At 38.7% G+C, this 18,749-nt stretch overlaps 1 protein-coding gene across 1 annotated transcript in view; it reads right to left on the bottom strand.

Annotated features, from left to right (window-relative positions):
- RXFP2 (relaxin family peptide receptor 2) overlaps positions 1-18,749 on the bottom strand; it is a 65,796-nt gene that overhangs the window by 24,293 nt on the left and 22,754 nt on the right. Inside the window, exons 3-9 of the mRNA XM_017537930.2 lie at positions 18,188-18,265; positions 14,909-15,014; positions 13,692-13,763; positions 4,710-4,781; positions 3,684-3,755; positions 1,598-1,669; positions 466-537 (exon numbers count right to left, since the gene is read on the bottom strand). Coding sequence (XP_017393419.1) covers positions 466-537; positions 1,598-1,669; positions 3,684-3,755; positions 4,710-4,781; positions 13,692-13,763; positions 14,909-15,014; positions 18,188-18,265 — 544 coding nt within the window. The remainder of the gene's footprint in view (positions 1-465; positions 538-1,597; positions 1,670-3,683; positions 3,756-4,709; positions 4,782-13,691; positions 13,764-14,908; positions 15,015-18,187; positions 18,266-18,749) is intronic.

Here is an 18,749-nt window from a genome sequence, read left to right as displayed (position 1 = left end):
TTTTGTATGTGATGCCATGGGTGGGAGTACATAGGCAGCTGCTGAAACTGGTTGGTGTGTCAGGAATGGCTTCCTGGAGGTGATGTTTAAGTTGTCTTTTGAAGGAAATGGTTAAGTTAGTCAAAAGAATAAGGGAGCAAGACTTTTCAAGTCCAAGGAACAATATAAGCTTAGGGAATTGACTGTAGGAGGTATAGTTTGATACATGCATAGGAGGGGCAGGGACAGCATCTAGATGCACTAAGGAATGGAAAATGAGGGTCTTGGGTGCTCAGAGGCAAGGTCAAACTTTACCCTCACCCTTTGGGAACCCTCAAAGAATTTTGAAACTGGGAAGGTAATATGATCAAATTTTGGTTTTGGAAAGAAATTATAGATGGACTTTCTAGGCAACCTTAAATTAACTTTATGGCTAGTTTCCTTAATCAGGGCAAATAATAAATTAAATCCAAAACAAATACTCACACCCAGTTGAGTTGAGGCATTTGGGCACACATCTGCTTGGGAAGAGCTTCTAAGTAGTTATTAACCATAGACCTTTACACAAAGAAAATGTTAATTAGAAATAAAATGATATGACAGTTTTAGGACACTCTTTATTCTAAAATTTCAAAACTTGCATGCTAAAATTAATATCTTATGATGAAGAACATATACAGCTATTTCAAAATGGTCTTTAAAATATGTCTATGGCAAAAATTAGGGAGCAGATGTTGTCAAAGAAACCATGAATGCATAAGTATGATATATATCCTGGAAATAGATGTTATACAGTTTAATTTTATGAGATGAAACAAAAGTATATATTGGGTAATAATTTTGCAGTTCATGGTAATTTTCCTTGTAAACTTCATGTTGTAATCATTTCCAGTGCCATACATCCAAAGTTTCTTCTTAAGGGCATTATTAATCATTTATAATATTATAGGGCCACATTGGAAACTGCATTAAATTTTGTGACAGTAGGGGGATTTTAGGGAAAGAAAACAACTCATGAGCATATTGGGCTACACGATTAATTTATGATATTGTGATTCCTTTTGACAAATGGAAAAATAATGATGTTATATGATCAATTATAAAGGAGCATAATAATCCCCTGCTGATAAATCATTCCAGTATATTAATAAACAGTAAAAATATCATTGTGAGACCAGGTCTCTTGGCAGGACAAAGATTTTGAAAGTTTCAGTGACTCTTGCTGGGCAAAGGCACATTTTCGTCTATTAAAAATTGAATTGGAGATGAACTCCTGGGAGATTTTAAGAAAATATAAACCTAGTTAGGATATGAAAATTAATACTATCTTTGGTCAACCACTGAAAATAAAAACATGCCTCAGTACTAAAGGAAATTAATGGGATAGAAAAATCAACTAGTAGGCTTAAAATATTCAGTATAATCTGGTCAGCTCTTCCCTTTGAGCCATCACCAGGAAGTATTATATTAACAATAACTATGGCTGGAAACACAGGAGAAGTTTTGACTAATCAAAATTTTTGTGGGCTTAGTTTTTTTAAAAGATCTCTTTGTTAGCTAGTGCAAGATGTCATTGCAATTTATCGACAGATATATTGAAAGGTTGATGAATACTTACAGGAAAAACAAGGAACTTAATCCCGTAAACAAGCGCTGCGAAATTCTGGTTATTGGATTGTCATCTAGAATTCTGACAAAATGTATCAAGAAACATTTCCAATATTAGAGACATTTGTGAAATAAAACCTTCCTCCCTTCAACACCTGTCCTACTCCTTCATGTGCTTCCATACTTGGCTCACTTCTCTCTTCCCTGAGCGCTTCCCTCTGTGGTTGGAGCAACTCTTTCCTCCACATTCCTACAGCTTCCATCCCACTTATCAAGTCGGATCCTGATTGTTTTGCTTTCTCCCTGCTGCCTCCGCCTCCCGCTAGACTTAAAGATCCAGGTCGTATCTGTCATCTCTGGGTACCTGGGTCTGGCACAAGTGCCGTGTATTGAATTCATTTGGGCTCCATAAATGTTCTAACCTACTGATTGGTTGAGCTGAAGGATGAATGAAAATATAATTTTTAGGAAATCACAGAGGGTTCTTCGGTCATATGGTGTTAAACTGATACGTTAAATAAGGTGTGTATAAATCAATGGATGGTTGTCACACTATTCATAGGGAGCTTTGCAGGTGACAGAGTGAAACTGTTTGCATATCCAAGCCACTTTTTAAAACCATATTTTGTAGAATAAATTGGAGTAAGGGGAAACAGGCTTCTATTCATCTTGTTGCCTGTGAAGCCAGGTTGTATTTCCTCTTATTTGCAGTGGCCTGTGACGGTAGGGTTGGGAGAAGGGAGCCACATTGAGCACCTATATGCCAGGAGCTTTGCATGTGGAACTGAGTAACTGTTATGTGATGTAATCCTCACAACATCCCTCTTGGAAAGGAATTATAATTTACAGATGAAAATAAAGAGGTCTAGGAAGATTAAGAAAGTTGCCTGAGCCAGGTGCAATGGCTCATGCCTGTAATCCCAACACTGAGAATCTGAGGCAGGCATATCACTTAAGCTCAGGAGTTGGAGGCCATCCTGGGCAACATGGTGAGAACCACCCTGTCTCTACTAAAAATACAAAAATTAGCTGGTGGGTGTAGTGGCTCACACCTGTAGTCCCAGCTGCTCGGGAGGCTGAGGTGGGAGAATTGCTTGAGTCCCAGAGATTGAGGAGGCAGTGAGTCAAGATTGTATCACTGCACTCCAGCCTGTGTGGCAGAGTGACACCCTGTCTCAAAAAAAACAAAACAAAACAAAACAAAACAAAACAAAACAAAAACGGGAAGGAAGGAAAACAAGCAAGCAAGCAAAGCAAAAGTTGCCTGGAAGACTAAGCATGGAGCTAGGGGCCAGGCACACACAAAGGCCTGGATGAAGCTGAAGCCCTGGCTTTTTCCACTAGATCAGGACAACCTTCTGCAGAAAATGGGCAAACAACAGAGAAAACCTTCCAACCTCCCCCTTGTGTATTTTCCTGGTGAAAGCAGAGACATCTGACTTGAGATTTCTTGGAACAAAGCTGGTGGCTCAGTCTGGAAAGTGGTGAAATACCGCAAGCTATTATATTTTCAGATTTTTCTCTGAATGCTCTGGAAAGCAGAACAAGTTCTTAACTTGCTTACTTTTTAACACAGTGGTTTTCAGCAGAGGTCAATTTGTCTTCCCAAGGGACATTCATCAATGTCTGGAAACATTTTTAGTTGTCACAACTCTTGGTAGAAGGGTTATATCTTGGGAGAAGGGATATACTACCGGTGTCAGTGGGTAGAGGCCACAAATGATGCTTAGCATCCAAAAATGCACAGGACATACTCTGACCTCCCATCCTACCCTTTCCCAAAACAGGCATTAAGTGAGAAAAAATGTCAGTAGTGCTGAGGTTAAGGATTGCTGCTATTGGTGAGCACTGGATGGATGGATAGCTTAGCAAGCCTACTGCAGGGCTAAGAAGGCGCCCTGAAAAAGTTTGGCCAGCTTTTCACATAACCACTACTTGACATGACATTGAATTGCCTAAGTAAAGTTCTGCAGATTATATGATAATCAGAAAAGTAAGTATAAAACAATATATGTCAAATAGTAGAAACTCTATGAGTACTGTTGTATATCATCAAGATTATGATCCTTTATGGGAGAAAGAATTAGAATACTTACAGCCAAGTTAGCTGATGTAAGTCTTTGAATATTCCAGGTCTGAGCGTTGTGATGCAGTTGTGGTTGAGATATCTACAAATAGCATGGGTGAGTTAATTAGGCAAACTCAATACCCCATTTGAGTCATATATAATCAGAATATTAGCCACTGATGATGATTATGAATATGGACATCTGCGTCTGCAAGCACTCTCCTGAATGAGCAGAGGGAAAATTCAAGGGATGTCCAGAAAGTACAGATAACACAAGCCCAATGTGTGCAACACCAGGGCCAGGGCAGAGAAAGTGGTCCTAAAATGTTTTGGATATTGGCTGTGTGTGGTGGCTCATGCCTGTAATCCCAGCACTCTAGGAGGCTGAGGCGGGTGGATCACTTGAGGTTGGGAGTTTGAGACCAGCCTGACCAACGTGGAGAAACCCTGTCTCTACTAAAAATACAAAATTAGCCAGGCGTGGTGGCGTGCATTTGTAATCTCAGCTACTTGGGAGGCTGAGGCAGGAGAATCACTTGAACCTGGGAGGCAGAGGTTGCGGCGGTGAGCTGAGATCACACCTTTGCACCCCAGCCTGGGTTACAAGAGCAAAACTCCATCTCAAAAAACAAAAAAAAAAAACAAAAAAAAAATGTTTTGGGATATTACATCACATTAGATTGTAAGAGTATAATAACGAAGTATGTAGGGCAATTTTTGCTTTTGTCCTTTTTGGTCACATGTTTAGTAGACTAGCATTTTAAGAAAATACGTAGCAAGTTAGCAAGAGTTAGAATAGAAATAAAATGCTAAAACATTGTGGAAGCGACCCAAGCTAGAGAAGACAAGGTTAAGGAGAACATTTATATGTCTTCTGGTAAAAGTAGGATCTTTTAATAGTTCTTTCATTGTAATAACTAATCTAAGTACTTTATGATAACCTATTTCTCCCATTTCCTTATGATCACATTGAGCCTTGAAAAAGTACCATTCTATCCTTTTAGTCTTTACTTAAAAATTATGCATGCAATGTAATGAGAAAGAAGTTACTCACAATATTTGCAGATTATATAATCCAAAAAATGCTTTCCTGGATATGTGTCTAATGCAATTATGCTGAAGAAATCTGGTAGGAATAAGATGGGAGAGTCAGGTGATTATGGCTCATGGACTATATTAGGTTGTTGAATACATTCTTCACTTTCTTTACCTGAAGACAATTGTGAAATTGACTTATAAAGTTCAATGTCCTATTCTCATGTTAGGGAGATATTGTCAGTGAGAAATGGCTATGAACTATTCAATGCTCTCCTCGTGCAATGAGATTGAGGCATCTCTGATTCATACCACTGAACTCCAGTGTTACGTGTCTGGGGAAGGATCTAGTCTTGTTTCTGCAGGCTGTTCTGACTGGCAGGAGTTGCTGGCCATGTGAGACTAGTCAGGCTTTCACTGCTGAACTTTCTTTCTCTTTCTGCACAGAGATACACCTTTAACTCCTCATTTATTTTTATTCTATTCTCATGAATAAAGGAGAGGGCAAGTTTTAATTCTTTTCTATTTCGTGATGCAAAGCGAGGAGGACAAGGCAATTTAGGTACTCAGCATACCAAAGGACATCAGTAGTTGAACCAGGGCAAGTATGCCAACTTCAACTCACAGGATCAGGACTGACTTAACCTCTGAAGCAACTTAACAATACAGCATTGATTCCGTAATTTCGCTGTCAGGAGTATCTAAATAAATAATTTTCATTTGCTGTCATCATTGTACAATGGGAAGTTAGCTCTGAATTCGTATTCTCTGAAGGCTCTCAGGGGCAGGCAATACCTACACTAATAGTAACAAATTACTACATAGTCTTTTTAATGACTTCCATTTCTCTTATTTTGGTTTGAACTGATTCCTAAACTATTACGCAATGCTGACTCATTGTTATGATATTCTACTGCAAAACTCTTGGTAGACCACATGCTCATTTGACATCTGGCTGTACTGTGAATTTTGTCATACCGTGATTATTGCCTTGCAGAGCTCCCCAGCCTTTGCCTCTGCATCACAATTGTGTTGTAAGAGTGCCAGGATAGTGACTCTCTCAGACCTCAAGATAGCCAGGGAAAGCCAAGACTGGAGTGGTTACCAGAGGCCAGGAAGTGGGGAGATGAAGGGGGACAAATGAATATTTATTACCACTAAACTGTACACTTAAAAATGGTAAAGACGGTAAATTATATATATTTAACTTCAGTTAAAACAAGAAAATGAATGTAAATAAAGGTTATTAGAAAGGGGACGGGGGTGGGGGGAAGCCAGGACAGGCTTCCAGTTATCAGCAAACCCAGCCTTTTACCCAAAGTACTTTACAAATATCATCATTTTCCCTACTTTCCACCATGTGCAAAGGGTTGGTACTCCAGAACGTTACATCTGTGGTGATACACAAAGCATCAGTTTAATCCTGCAAAGTAAACTTGAAACCCAGTGTGACTTTGTGCCATCTTAACCCTGTTCCCTGTGCCATATCTGCAGGGAGATGCTTCACAGAGCAGCATAAATTCTGGTTTTGGTTTGAGGTTCTGCTATGAATAGAATGACCTCACACAAATCAATATCTGTTTTAGCATTTTCAGAGCACTTAGACAGATGCAACGAAAGTTAATATGATGAATTATGTCACAGTAACAAATGAAAATAGTAAAAGAGCAAAATACTCTATTGTAGGTATATTGAAGTTCCTCTTAAATATACAATTCACTACTTAACTACTGCTATTTACGTTTTATTCAAGATGATAAATTCAAAAACGGAACATACATTTTACCTACATGTTGCCACATCTTGAAGAGATGGGTGCAGTTGCAAATTGTGAATTTGACCTTACCATTTTGTCTTATAAGTCAAGGGAAAGAAAGAGTAAAGCCAATGAGCCACACAACTCATCTGCTGTGTACAACCTGTCTTCCTTCACTGACATCAATTAAAACTCAAATTCTTAAATAATGAAGAGCTTCAGCTGGACGCAGTGGCTCACGCCTGTAATCCCAGCACTTTGGGTGGCTAAGGTGGGTGGATCATGAGGTCAGGAGTTCGAGATCAGCTTGACCAACATGGTGAAACCCTGTCTCTACTAAAGATACAAAAATTAGCCAGGCATGGCAGTGCGTGCCTGTAATCCCAGCTACTCATGAGGCTGAGGCAGGAGAATCGCTTGAACCCGGGAGGCGGAGATTGCAGTGAGCCGAGATGGTGCTACTGGATTCCAGCCTGGGCAACAGAACAAGATTCCGTCTCAAAAATAATAATGATAATAATAACAATAATAATGAAGAGCTTCTAGTCTTCTGTTTAGTTGGCTGACTACCACCCCATAGAGAACTGTAGTCCCTCCCAGGTCCCATGTCTCAGACTTAGGCTGCTGAACTTGAACTGCTGTCTTCTTTGCAGAACAGTAGCTTAAAGAATATAAGGGGATATTTGGAAACGTGACAACTTGGCAAGTGGTGCCCTCTTTTTATTCAGAGCTGAGATACGAGCCCATTTAATATACTTTACACCGAATGGCTTTTCTAAGAATAATTTATGGGTTCATGAATTCCTGCTGTTTCAGCTGTCAGGACTTTTCAAGCAGAAACACCAGGAATTTATGTACCTGAAACTAAAGCAAATAAATGCTTTAATGACATGCATGTTTATAGGCTATTTTTGAATGTGCCATTTTGTATCCAAGAGCCAGGCAGGCACCTTGAATTATGTTTTGTTGCCAGTGATTGTATTTAACAAGAACCCAGATTAAGAAGGAATTCCTCATTTATAAAAGGTTTATGTTACAATAAGGAGGAGAACTGCTGTTTGTTTCCATGGTAGCAGTGATAAAGTATCATAGTCAATCTCCTAAATTGTATTTTCTTTCTCTGGAAGGTCATTGGAAACTGCTTCCACCCCCAACTTAGAAAGGCCTGACATTTTAAAAGATTATTAAAATGAATAAACTGATCAATAGTAAAAGCATTCAGATCATTTAAGCAACACTTATTCATCTGGCAATTAAGATTTAATTTTGATTTAGGAATTTGTTTTCCTGGATACCTAAATGACCTCAACTCCACTATGAAAATTTAGAGCATTCCAGACTGGAGACTCCGTTGACATTAAATTTGGATCTCATAGGACTATAGTCCCCAGCCTATCTTCTGGCACCAGGGACTGGTTTCATAGAAGACAATTTTTTTTCTTTTCTTTTCTTTTCTTTTTTTTTGAGACAGAGTTACGCTCTGTTGCCCCGTCTGGAGTGCAGTGGTGAGATCTCGGCTCACTGCAACCTCGACTTTTTGGGTTCAAGTAATTCTCCTGCCTCAGCCTTCTGAGTAGCTGGGACTACAGGCACATGTCACCATGCCTGGCTAATTCTTTTTTGTATTTTTAGTAGAGATGGGGTTTCACCATGTTGGCCAGGCTGGTATCAAATTCCTGACCTCAAGTGATCCACCTGCCTTGGCCTCTCAAACTGCTGAGATTGCAGGCGAGAGCCACTGTGTCTGGCCAATTTTTCTATGGACAGGGAGCAGGGATGGTTTCAGGATGATTCAAGTGTGTTACATTTATCATTAGATTCTCTTAAAGAGGGCATAGCACAACTTAGATCCCTTGCATGTGCAGTTCACGGTAGGGTTCACGCTCCTGTAAGAATCTAATGCCACCACTGATCTGACAGGAGGAGGCAGAGCTCAGCTTTGCTTGCTCACCCACCACTCACCTCCTGGTGTGCAGCCCAGTTCCTAACATGCCACAGACTGGTACCGGTCCATGGTTTGGGGGCTGGAGACCCCTGTCATAGGCTATATCTGAATACAACTTAAATATGCAGATTAACCTTATTAGCTCAATACGGTCTAAAACACATATTTGTGTATGTATGTTCTTTGCTCAAACAGAATAAAATTCAGATACCTTAGCTGGCAATCATGATTCAATGACCTCTCCAGCATATGTTCCATCATCTCCTATGGGAATGCTTTCCCTCTAGACAAACTGCCTGTTCACCCTCTTCTCAACATCTTATGAGCATTTCTGCTTGTTTCTTTCTTCTCCCTGGTGAAGATGCTCCCCACCTTCTCTTTAGTTCTACATGGTAGTCCTACCCATAGTGCATTCGGCAAATACTTATTAATCCTCATTAGGTTCTTACCATGTATGCTACGACATGAGGCTCAATAGACCAGGAGAGAACCAGGAGGGCTGTCCAGCCCATGAAGAGGGTATGGTTGTCAGAGAGTAGTTACTTCAGGAAGGAAAGTGAGGGCTTCATGAAAATAGAATGGTAGTTGACCCAAGTCATGTGCAAAACAGTAAAGAATACTGTGAGCAGTAAAAATGTGTACCTAGTTTTATTGTAAAAGCAAGAAAGTGTTAAGGAAAGTCTCAGTTTGCTTCCTGGAACCTGTTTTATAATGTGAGATAATATACAAGGAACAACTGCTTATTTCTCAACTCCTACTTTGTTCCTGTCTTCTGAATCAAAGAAGATGGTCTCAGGATTGAAGCAAATGGAAAGGCTAGATGGCAGGTCAGTGAAAGTCCAAGATGGTAGAAGGTGTTAATCAAAATTAATTAAAGCTCTCTGGTTTGGAAACTTTTTCCCAGAAATTGAGAAATGCCAAAAAATGAGAACGTCAAATCATGATCAATTGCTGAAGAATCCTGAGAAAGGATGAGCAGCTGGAAAGTTCAAGATGGCAAATGTAGTCTTAACTTCTCAAAAAGGAAAGAAGTTGGTCTTACAAGCTGTAGTTGAATGAGCTCAATGCTGGTCCTGGGAAGATCATAGAACAGGTGTATATGATGCTGGTTTTTCTATGCCTCAAGGAGAAAGTGACCAGGACAGTTCACAAGAAACCACATGGCAGACCAACTTCATTTTATTCTTTGAAAGACTGTGCAGACCTATGTGATAAACATTTTTACATGTCTATTGGGCATTGATCATGCAGTTTTATAATTTTTTATGGACAAAAGAAAGAATGATACATATTCTTATCTGAAGAATGATGATGAAGGAATATAGAAAGAAAATTTGGTGCTGTTCTCTTCAATATTTTACTCCATGACCTGGGTGAAGATAGTTGATCTTACTTGCAGATGACAGAATTATGGGAGGAATAGTGACTATGATGGAAAATACAAAAAGATCTTCACACTCTGGTAAGAAAAGCTGAATCTGAGAGGATGAAATTGAGTAGGGATGTACTTAAGGACCCACAACTACCTCTCAAATGCTAAATGCATGAGTACAAGATGTAGCACACTCATCAGTTAGCAGCAACACAAATTATAGATCACTAGCATTTAAGGGTATCAAGAAGTCATCAAAAGAGCAATATAATCATAGGACACATGGAGTACAGAAGGAAAGGGATGCTAGTTCTTCCCTGTTTGCCTCAGTCATGTTACAGGGATAATATTACATTTATTCTAGATATCATCCATCAAGACGGATGTAGGCAAACATATATAGTATTATGACCAGAATGATGGACAGATTTGAAACTATGTCCTTTAGGGAAGAATTTAAGGAACTGAGGCTACTTAGGGAAGTGATTTGTGGTATGGTGGGGGGTAATGACAGCTAGCCTTAAATATCTGTAGACTTATGTAGAAGACTGATGAGATGTGTTCTGAGCAATCTCTTGGGGGTAAATTTAGGAATGATGGGGAGCTTTAGAGGCACCTTGAGCAGTGGTAATGTGGACAAAATTATTAGTGAATTGTTTGAAATTCCATTTCCACAGCACCTTCTAATCCTGTTTTTTCTTCTCCATAGCCCTAACCACCACCTAACAAATTATATATTTTCAACTTTGTTTATTGACTGTCTGTCTTGATTGGAAATTAAGCTCCACAGGCTTAATTTCATCTGTGGCTTTTTATCTGTGTTATTCATGCTGTCTCATTGGTGCCTAGCACCTTGTAGGTATCAATAAGTATTCGTCACAGGAGTGAATGGATATGTGGGTCTTGCTAGCTGCTGCTGTCCTGCTATCGGCAACCAAGAGTTCTGGCCGAGGCCCATCTAGTTTCTTCTTCCCCCTGACATCCTTTCCTGGGGTTGGTGTGGTATTTGCCACATTGGTTATTAGAGTCATTGTATGAGGATTGGGAAAGAAAAGGGTAAGAGTAGATGGACAGGAGGGACAAGAAGTAGGACAGGTGCCGGGAGCTCTTTTTCTGGGGGTTTGGAAAAGAGCAGGAGGAGCTGAGGAGTGTGCTAAAGGGTGGGGAGGATAGGAGATTTAAGGAAGCATCACTGAGCTTATGGGCTGCTCTAGGATATTTGAGTATAAAGAACTTGAGTTATTTCAAATCAAAGTTTACTCACTGGGTGATTTCATTGACAATAACACCTTCTGAGCCTGGACTACATGGGTGGGATTCCAAAGGAGCATGGTCAGAAGGTTTGGGTTTGAGGCTAAACTCTACTGCTTGTCAGCTGGCTGACTTTGGGCAAACAACCTCTCTTCCCGAGTGGCTTTCCTCATTCCTGTAACTGCTGTAATGGTGTCTGCCCCACCTCATAGACTTTGGGGATCAAAGCTGAAATGAAAATTCCAAGTATCTTTAAACTTCAAAAAGTGGCAGATGACTGTAAGCAATTGTGTTTTGTCGCCCTGTGCTTTATCTTACATATAACAGACATTTAGTGAACGTTTATTGATGAGAGTCTCATAACCTCTTTTCTATGAGTCTCTGGGAAAATTAAATTGCCTGCAAATCATCAAACAGCAGTTCTCATGGGGAGAAGCCCTGCCAGGTAATATTCAGGTTACGATGTGGTTCCCGTTTTCTCCGACAAAGTAGAATTAAACATTTACTTGGAGAAATTGCTAGCTAACCTTGACAATAAAGGTTAATTCCTGTCTTTTTTCACTTGGAAAATTGGGGACCTGAATTATTAAATTGCTTCTATAGTCTTCCCTTCAGTGGGCTAGCAGTGACCAGGACCGCAGAGGGAGATACTGGTACAGAACACAGTTATGGGTTAATAGACCAAGGAAGGACATGGCCTGAGAAGTCGAATTTTAACCCTCCTGCTTGACCCTCTAGTGACCCTTCTCCCTCTCCAGAAGTTGGCTTTGCCACCAAATTAGGGGGCAAAACATATATAAGGGAATTCTACATGGGGTAGGACAGTCTGTGCTGGTAGAAATTCAGTTGAATGCTGGAATGATTTCTTTCCCTCTTAAGGTTTCTTGTTTTGGTAAAGTAAGTACTACCTTGGACATCAGAAGACATTGGCTCTCATTCTGGGTCTTACATTGACCAGTTGTAGATCTTAGGTGAGTCATTTAACCACTGCCGACTTTAGTTACTTCGTGTATAATGAAAAGATTTAACCGGAAATCCTTAAAACTTATATGACTCTAGAAAATAGAATTTCAATTGCTATGAAACAAGAATTCTGAAACAAACACCTCTTCCCCTCCTTTCTGCCAGTGCTATTTTATTTTTCCTCCCACATGTATTATTCAGGCAGTGCAAAGACAATATTGATTCATCTAAAGAACATGTTGTGATTTTAGGGATTTCTTGGAAGACTAGGAACAATGTGGTTAGAATTTCCTCTCTAGAGGAATCTGGACGTGCAGAGCCAATGCACAGCTACTCTGGGGTGACAACAGGACAACATACCCACATACTTTAGGATGAAGCAGCAGGTCTGAGAGCAGCCAGGTTTACAGAGGCCACAGTCAAACCCAAGTATGATTGAGTATTGATGTCCACACAAGGTTCTACCTCATGGACTTCCATTAGCTACTTCCTTTCTTGTATGAGGAAATTTGTACCTAAATTCAGACACACAAATCCTTGATGGTATTTCAAACCAAATGTGTGTGTCCAGTATCAGCAAAGATTCAGATCATTTTCATTCCTGGATTTTCATAAATTTCACATTTCTAGAAACTTTTCTCCTCGATGCTGGATATTGAAGGATAAAACAATAGGGTGATGGTACTGCCAAGGGGCCTTGCAGAATGTACAGCATTCTCTTGCTAATTTTGTTATCTAGTCTAATGATCATCTCAGCAGGTGTAGCCCCTCCAGTGCCCCAGAGTGACTGGTCCAGAGGGACTGACAGACACCGACCTGACTTGCAAAAGACTGATACATGAACCTGAATATTCTCCATTTATTTTTTTTATTTTTTTTTTAATTCTCCATTTATTAATGTGAATAGCACATATCCCATCCCAGTGATACGAATGCTCCCATTCTCTATTCCATGCAGCTTTTCAAATACTTTAAAACAAAGAGGTTGGAAAATTAAATTCGTCACCCTAAGGTTGCTTGGTGAGTAGGGAATCAAAGCAAAGGGATATGGATAGTATCAAGAGATTGTTCATGAAAATTGTGGTAGAGATTGATGGTGCATCCTGACCCTCCAAGAGAGATCATCTCTAGGGATTATATTTCCTAGATCCTTGTTTTCTTTCTTGAATGATGCTGGAAGAATATTGGCCCTTCTTTGTCATAGAAAACCTTCTTTGCTGATCATGCCCTATTTATGGGCATTTTCTTTCCTCAGATATGTTAATATCACTGATTGTACTGCTCCTGTGTTATCATTCCTAACACCCTGGGGGATGTCTGTACCCTATCATTATGTATTTGAAATGATCTGATTGTTCTTGTCTATGCTATCACTCTTTTTTTCAAGTTAAAAAGTGCCTCTGAGTCTGCAATGTCATTTTCCAAATAATCTTGAGGAAAATAATAAAATGTGTGCCTTTCTGTTGAGATGTTTTACCTCGACTCCAAGTTAATTCTCTGAAAAAGTTTAAACAAAATGAGTTCAGCTCCTTTAAATTATGAAATGGAAAGATAATATGCTTTTAAATGTTTTATTTTCTAATCTTAATTACATTTAGAAACATAAATGTAATGATAAAGATAACAAACTTTCTATTTTATTTTTAGATAAAAAACATCTTACAACACCACAAGGAATTTTTTTTTTAATAATATGCTATTAATGGCTACTTACATCTTTTTAAGTTTTGTGTATTTGATGAAAACTTTATCTGGAAGACTGTGGATTTTGTTTTTCTTAAGAGACCTAAAATAACATGTAAAGCAAACTTCATTATGGATTTTTATGGCCAACCAAACTCTTCCCTAGAAGCCACATGCTTGGAAAAAGAATATTTGATGATGTCCATTATACTAATCCATATTTACATATGACAATGGGCTGGGCGTGGTGGCTCACGCCTGTAATCCCAGCACTTTGGGAGGCCGAGACGGGTGGATTACGAGGTCAAGAGATAGAGACCATCCTGGTCAACATGGTGAAACCCCGTCTCTACTAAAAATACAAAAAAAAATTAGCTGGGCGTGGTGGCGCGTGCCTGTAATCCCAGCTACTCGGGAGGCTGAGGCAGGAGAATTGCCTGAACCCAGGAGTTGGAGGTTGNCAGGAGTTGGAGGTTGAGGTGAGCCGAGATCGCGCCACTGCACTCCAGCCTGGGTAGCAAGAGTGAAACTCTGTCTCAAAAAAAAAAAAAAAAACCATGACAATGACTAAAAATTTTTCATGGGAAGGTAAAAATTTTATATAGCAAAATAAAGTAGTTCGTGAATATCTGACAGATGTAGCTGGTTAGTATAATAGACTGGAAAGTCCATGGTGATTTAACTTCCTTGTTTTTACTCTCTGGGTGTATTACCAGACCAAACAAAACCAAAAACCAACCAAAAATCCCAACCCACTCATGCATGCCCAAATGATGACATGACTGAAGATTCTTGAGGCTTTCAAGAACTTTATGCAAAGTACAGAAAGTTTTGCATGATATAACACAGCTACTAGCTTCACGGATCTTTTATATCTTTGCAGTCTTGGATAGATTACCAATGTTAAAAATGACAGAATAAGTGAGTGTGCTTCCTTAAAAAAAAAAAAACAAAAAAAAAATTTCAGCACAAGCACAGTAGTAATCATACATACATCAAAAAGCAATTGAAAATAAGAACTCCAGACCCACAGACATTTGTGAGCTAACTGATCACAGGCTAATCTAACACACAGTATGTAAACCACTTTTTCCCATTGAATAGGAAGCATGCAGAATTCTCTGATGACTGGTTGTTTTAAACAGAGTTTCTGTCATTTTGCTAATATTCAAGCAACATTGTTAGGTTTTTCCTTGGTTTTCATGTGACTCTAGGGACAAATATAAACAACAATTAAGTTTTACTTACAGTAATGTCACATTGTTAGAAATCATTGGCACAGACTTTAAGCCACCATTTACACATTCCAATTCAGTTTCTTTGCAGTCACAGCATTGTGGATAGTGTTTTAGAACTGATGGGAGAAAAAAAGTAAGATTTCACTAGTGAATACATTTCTTTAATTATGACTTTGTCTTTAATAACCGATAGTGCTCTCTTTTTATCGAATGTATAAAATTTACATCTGTTAAATGAACTCATTCAGCTGCTAATAAAAGTAAATAAGAATTCTCTCCTACTCAAATGTAGACCAATGTATTAATCTCAGTTCTAGCTTCTAGTAGTCATTTCAGAGGTATTTACCAAGTGATTAGAAAAAAAACAACACAAAGTGTTAACTATCATAAACTCACCTAGTGAAGCAGCACTAAGTTCACCTCAATGAAAAGCAGTATGATTGAGTAATTCTTAATGGATATGACTGAGTCAATTCAATTCATTTGAATAGCATAAAATAGTTGCCCAATAAATGCTTGTTGTTTAAAATCAGATTCAATTTTTTTCTTTTTTCAAACTTCCCTTAGAGCCATGAGAAGAGTGAGATGACGTTTCTACCGTAACCACCCTGGCACCTTACTAAAGTCCATCCAGCCAGATATTCTTTCATTTTGATTCCTTGTTTTTCATTACTATGAAGTTGAAAGTTGAAGGTAAAAGCTGTAGAGAAGCCGCAAAGCTGAGATAACCAAAGATCTATATATCTGAAGCATTCAGGAGAAAGAAGGATTTAGGATGTACTCTGAAGGGACTTACATAGTTACTAACATAATGGCATGTAAAGGAGTGAGAAGTCCCAAGAGAAGCCAGGCCACATTGGTTCACAGATCAGTCACTGTGTGTGTGTGTGTGTGTGTGTGTGTGAAAGAGAAAGGAAGAGGGCAAGTATTTCTGGAGTCTGATTTCTTAGCCTGTGGATTTTGTACTGATAGAGCTAAGAATGTGAGAGTTATTTTTGAATTTATTTTGTTATTATTGATTTTAATGTAATAATAAGTTCTTTTCAGTTGCCCTGCTTCTTTTAGATCACTTTTATCCAAATGTTATTTTAAAAAATAAATTTTACTGAATTTCATTAGTAAAGCCAACAAACTTCTACTAAGTATCTGCTTAAAGGATTCTTTCAGTGTATACATGTTGGAAAATATTTTATGTTGTCTATACAGTATGTATATGTTAATTAGCTCAACTTCCTAAAGATAACTTTCAGATACTTACGTCAATGTTTATTGACATAACCATCATTAAAATAGTGGTTATATGATTAAATTAAAAACCTGTGGTTGGAAACTTATTTATCAATATAATAATTTCATATGGTCAAGCTGGGTGTGTCACCAAAACCAGAAATGTGAGCATTAATTGTTCACCCTCCGTCACCTGCAAGCCAATCATGCCCCCAGCCTCTCTGAATTCTTTTTCTGAAATGTCTTTTGCATCTCTCTCTACCTCAATCTTCTCAGTGGTGTTTTCTGAGCATTGCAATAAACATAATAACCAATATCTCTTTTATCATCATTCTTTCTCCTCCATCTGAGCATGATTGACATTTTGGGTCAATTGTTCTTGGTCATGAGAGGCTGCCCTGTGCATTGTAGGATGTTCAGCAGTATCCCTGGCTTCTACCCACTAGATGCCAGCAGCAACCCACCCTCCTCCATCAGGATGATGAAAAGTGTCTCCAGGCTGGGCATGGGTGGCTCATGCCTGTAATCCCAGCACTTTGGGAGGCTGTGACAGGTGGATTGCTTGAGCCCAGGAGTTTGAAACCAGTCTGGGCAATATAGTGAGAACCATCTCTACAAAGAATACAAAAATTAGCCAGGCATGGTGGTGCACGTCTGTAGTCCCAACTACCCAGGAGGCTGAGGATCACTTGAGCCTGGGAGGTTCGAGGCTGCAGTGGGCTGTGACTGTGCCACTGCACTCCATCCTGGGCGACAGAGTGAAATCCTGTCTCACACACACACAAAAATGTTTCCAGATACTATCAAACATTCTTTGCAAGCACCATTGCCATGGCTGAGACTCACTGCTCTAATACATTCTCTGCAATTCTAGTGAAAGAATCTTCCTCACGTATGTTTCTGATCATGTGTTCTTCCTCCTCATTACAAAATAAAATAAATATAAGACCAAACCAAACAAACATAAGACCCACAACTGTGGTGATTGGCGATTGTATACAGTAGTGACCTTTAAAATGGGATGTGTGCAAGATAACCCATTGTGGATTAGGAAGAAAATAGTCGAAATTTTGGTTATATTTTTAAATTTTATCCTTTTTAGTTTCTAATTTTCATACAGAATATTCTTGTATATAATAAAATACATAAGTGGTAATTATAAACTGGTATTATAAAGTACATAAAATACTATTAGTGTAGTATTTGATATATGTACATTATATACACACATTTACATATACTTACTAATGTATGTAATTGTACATTCATCTCCATAGTTATATATCTATGTCTCTATATATACACACACACCCCTAAAATTCTATCTATGGGATAGAGGTCACACTTCAAGGTGTGCACCAAAACCTTTCATGGACTGGCCCCAGCCTTCGAGGTCCAGCTCCTGCTCCTCCTCCTCATGCACTCAGAATGGTGTGAAAAGGCATCCTGCAGCCTGCAGTGCATCTTCTGACCCCAGTGTTTTGCTGATTTTGCTCCCCTGCTCATCCTATCACCTCTTATCCTTTCCTCCATCCAAGGACTTCAAAGTCCATCTCAAATGTCATCCTCTCTGGGACTCTTTCCCCATTCCCAGCACAGCCATCATCTCTTCCAATGGGCTTCCCCATTCCCTGGTGCAAACTTTATTCCTCCCCTTTAGCAAGAATATTGTATCACCACTTTTGTAAGGAGCAGTCTTTCTTGCTACATGTGAAGTGTTCGTCGGTTAGAACCCCATCATCATTGTCCTCTCAGTGCCTAATATCTTTCTTGAATACAATAATTAAAAGGAATAAGAACTTTACTATTTGTCACAATTATTCAATACTTATATATTCTTGCAATCAGAGAGTAATGCATGAAAATAGCATACATGGAGATGGTTGTTTTCTTTTTTCTCCTTCCAATCCCACAGGCAGACAGCAGACCTGTTAGCCAGGGAAATGCATTGAACTGAAATGGAAATTTTCGAGGGGTTTTGTCACATTACCCATATAAATTTGTGTACCACAAATCATGTGTTTCGCAAAGCTGATTCTGTCTTTGAATCAAAACCACTTACAGCACTCCTGTGTTAAGGCCACCTTGTTTGCATTTCCATGGACTGTGCCAAATATGGTCGCCCATCCACTAGTGTCACCTGTGAAATGGTGATTGATATGTGTCAGTTATTCTAGAAATTAAATACCATCTTAGAAAAATATAACAGTTTGATAATTTTAAACTAAAATATGTTTAAGTAATAGAATGATTGATATTTTAAATACATAGATAGTAAGGGAGAAAAAGTTAGGCAGACATCTGCAACGTTTCCCTTTTTTACATGAACAATACTCCAAATGTATGTATCATAAAATTTACAATGCAAATATATGATTATTTTACATAAATATAAATGTCTTGGAAAATATCAAGTATTTCTAATACTAACATTTTCCATGTTTGACCTTAAATTTGAGGATCTCCGAAGAAAATACCTGAATTTAGTTTTTGTCATGAGCATACTGCTGTATGTGCAGACACTTGATAGATATATTGAGTTCTGATAACATTTATGTAATCTGAATTTTTTTAATAAAGCCAAAGCAATGTTTTTTTTGTTTTTGGTTTTTTTTTTTTTTTTT

This window comes from Cebus imitator, unplaced genomic scaffold (genome assembly GCF_001604975.1).
Source record: "Cebus imitator isolate Cc_AM_T3 unplaced genomic scaffold, Cebus_imitator-1.0 Scaffold108, whole genome shotgun sequence".
In the NCBI taxonomy this organism is placed as follows: Eukaryota; Metazoa; Chordata; class Mammalia; order Primates; family Cebidae; genus Cebus; species Cebus imitator.
The sequence above is the reverse complement of the archived record's forward strand: the minus strand, read 5'-3'. Positions and strand labels throughout refer to the sequence as shown.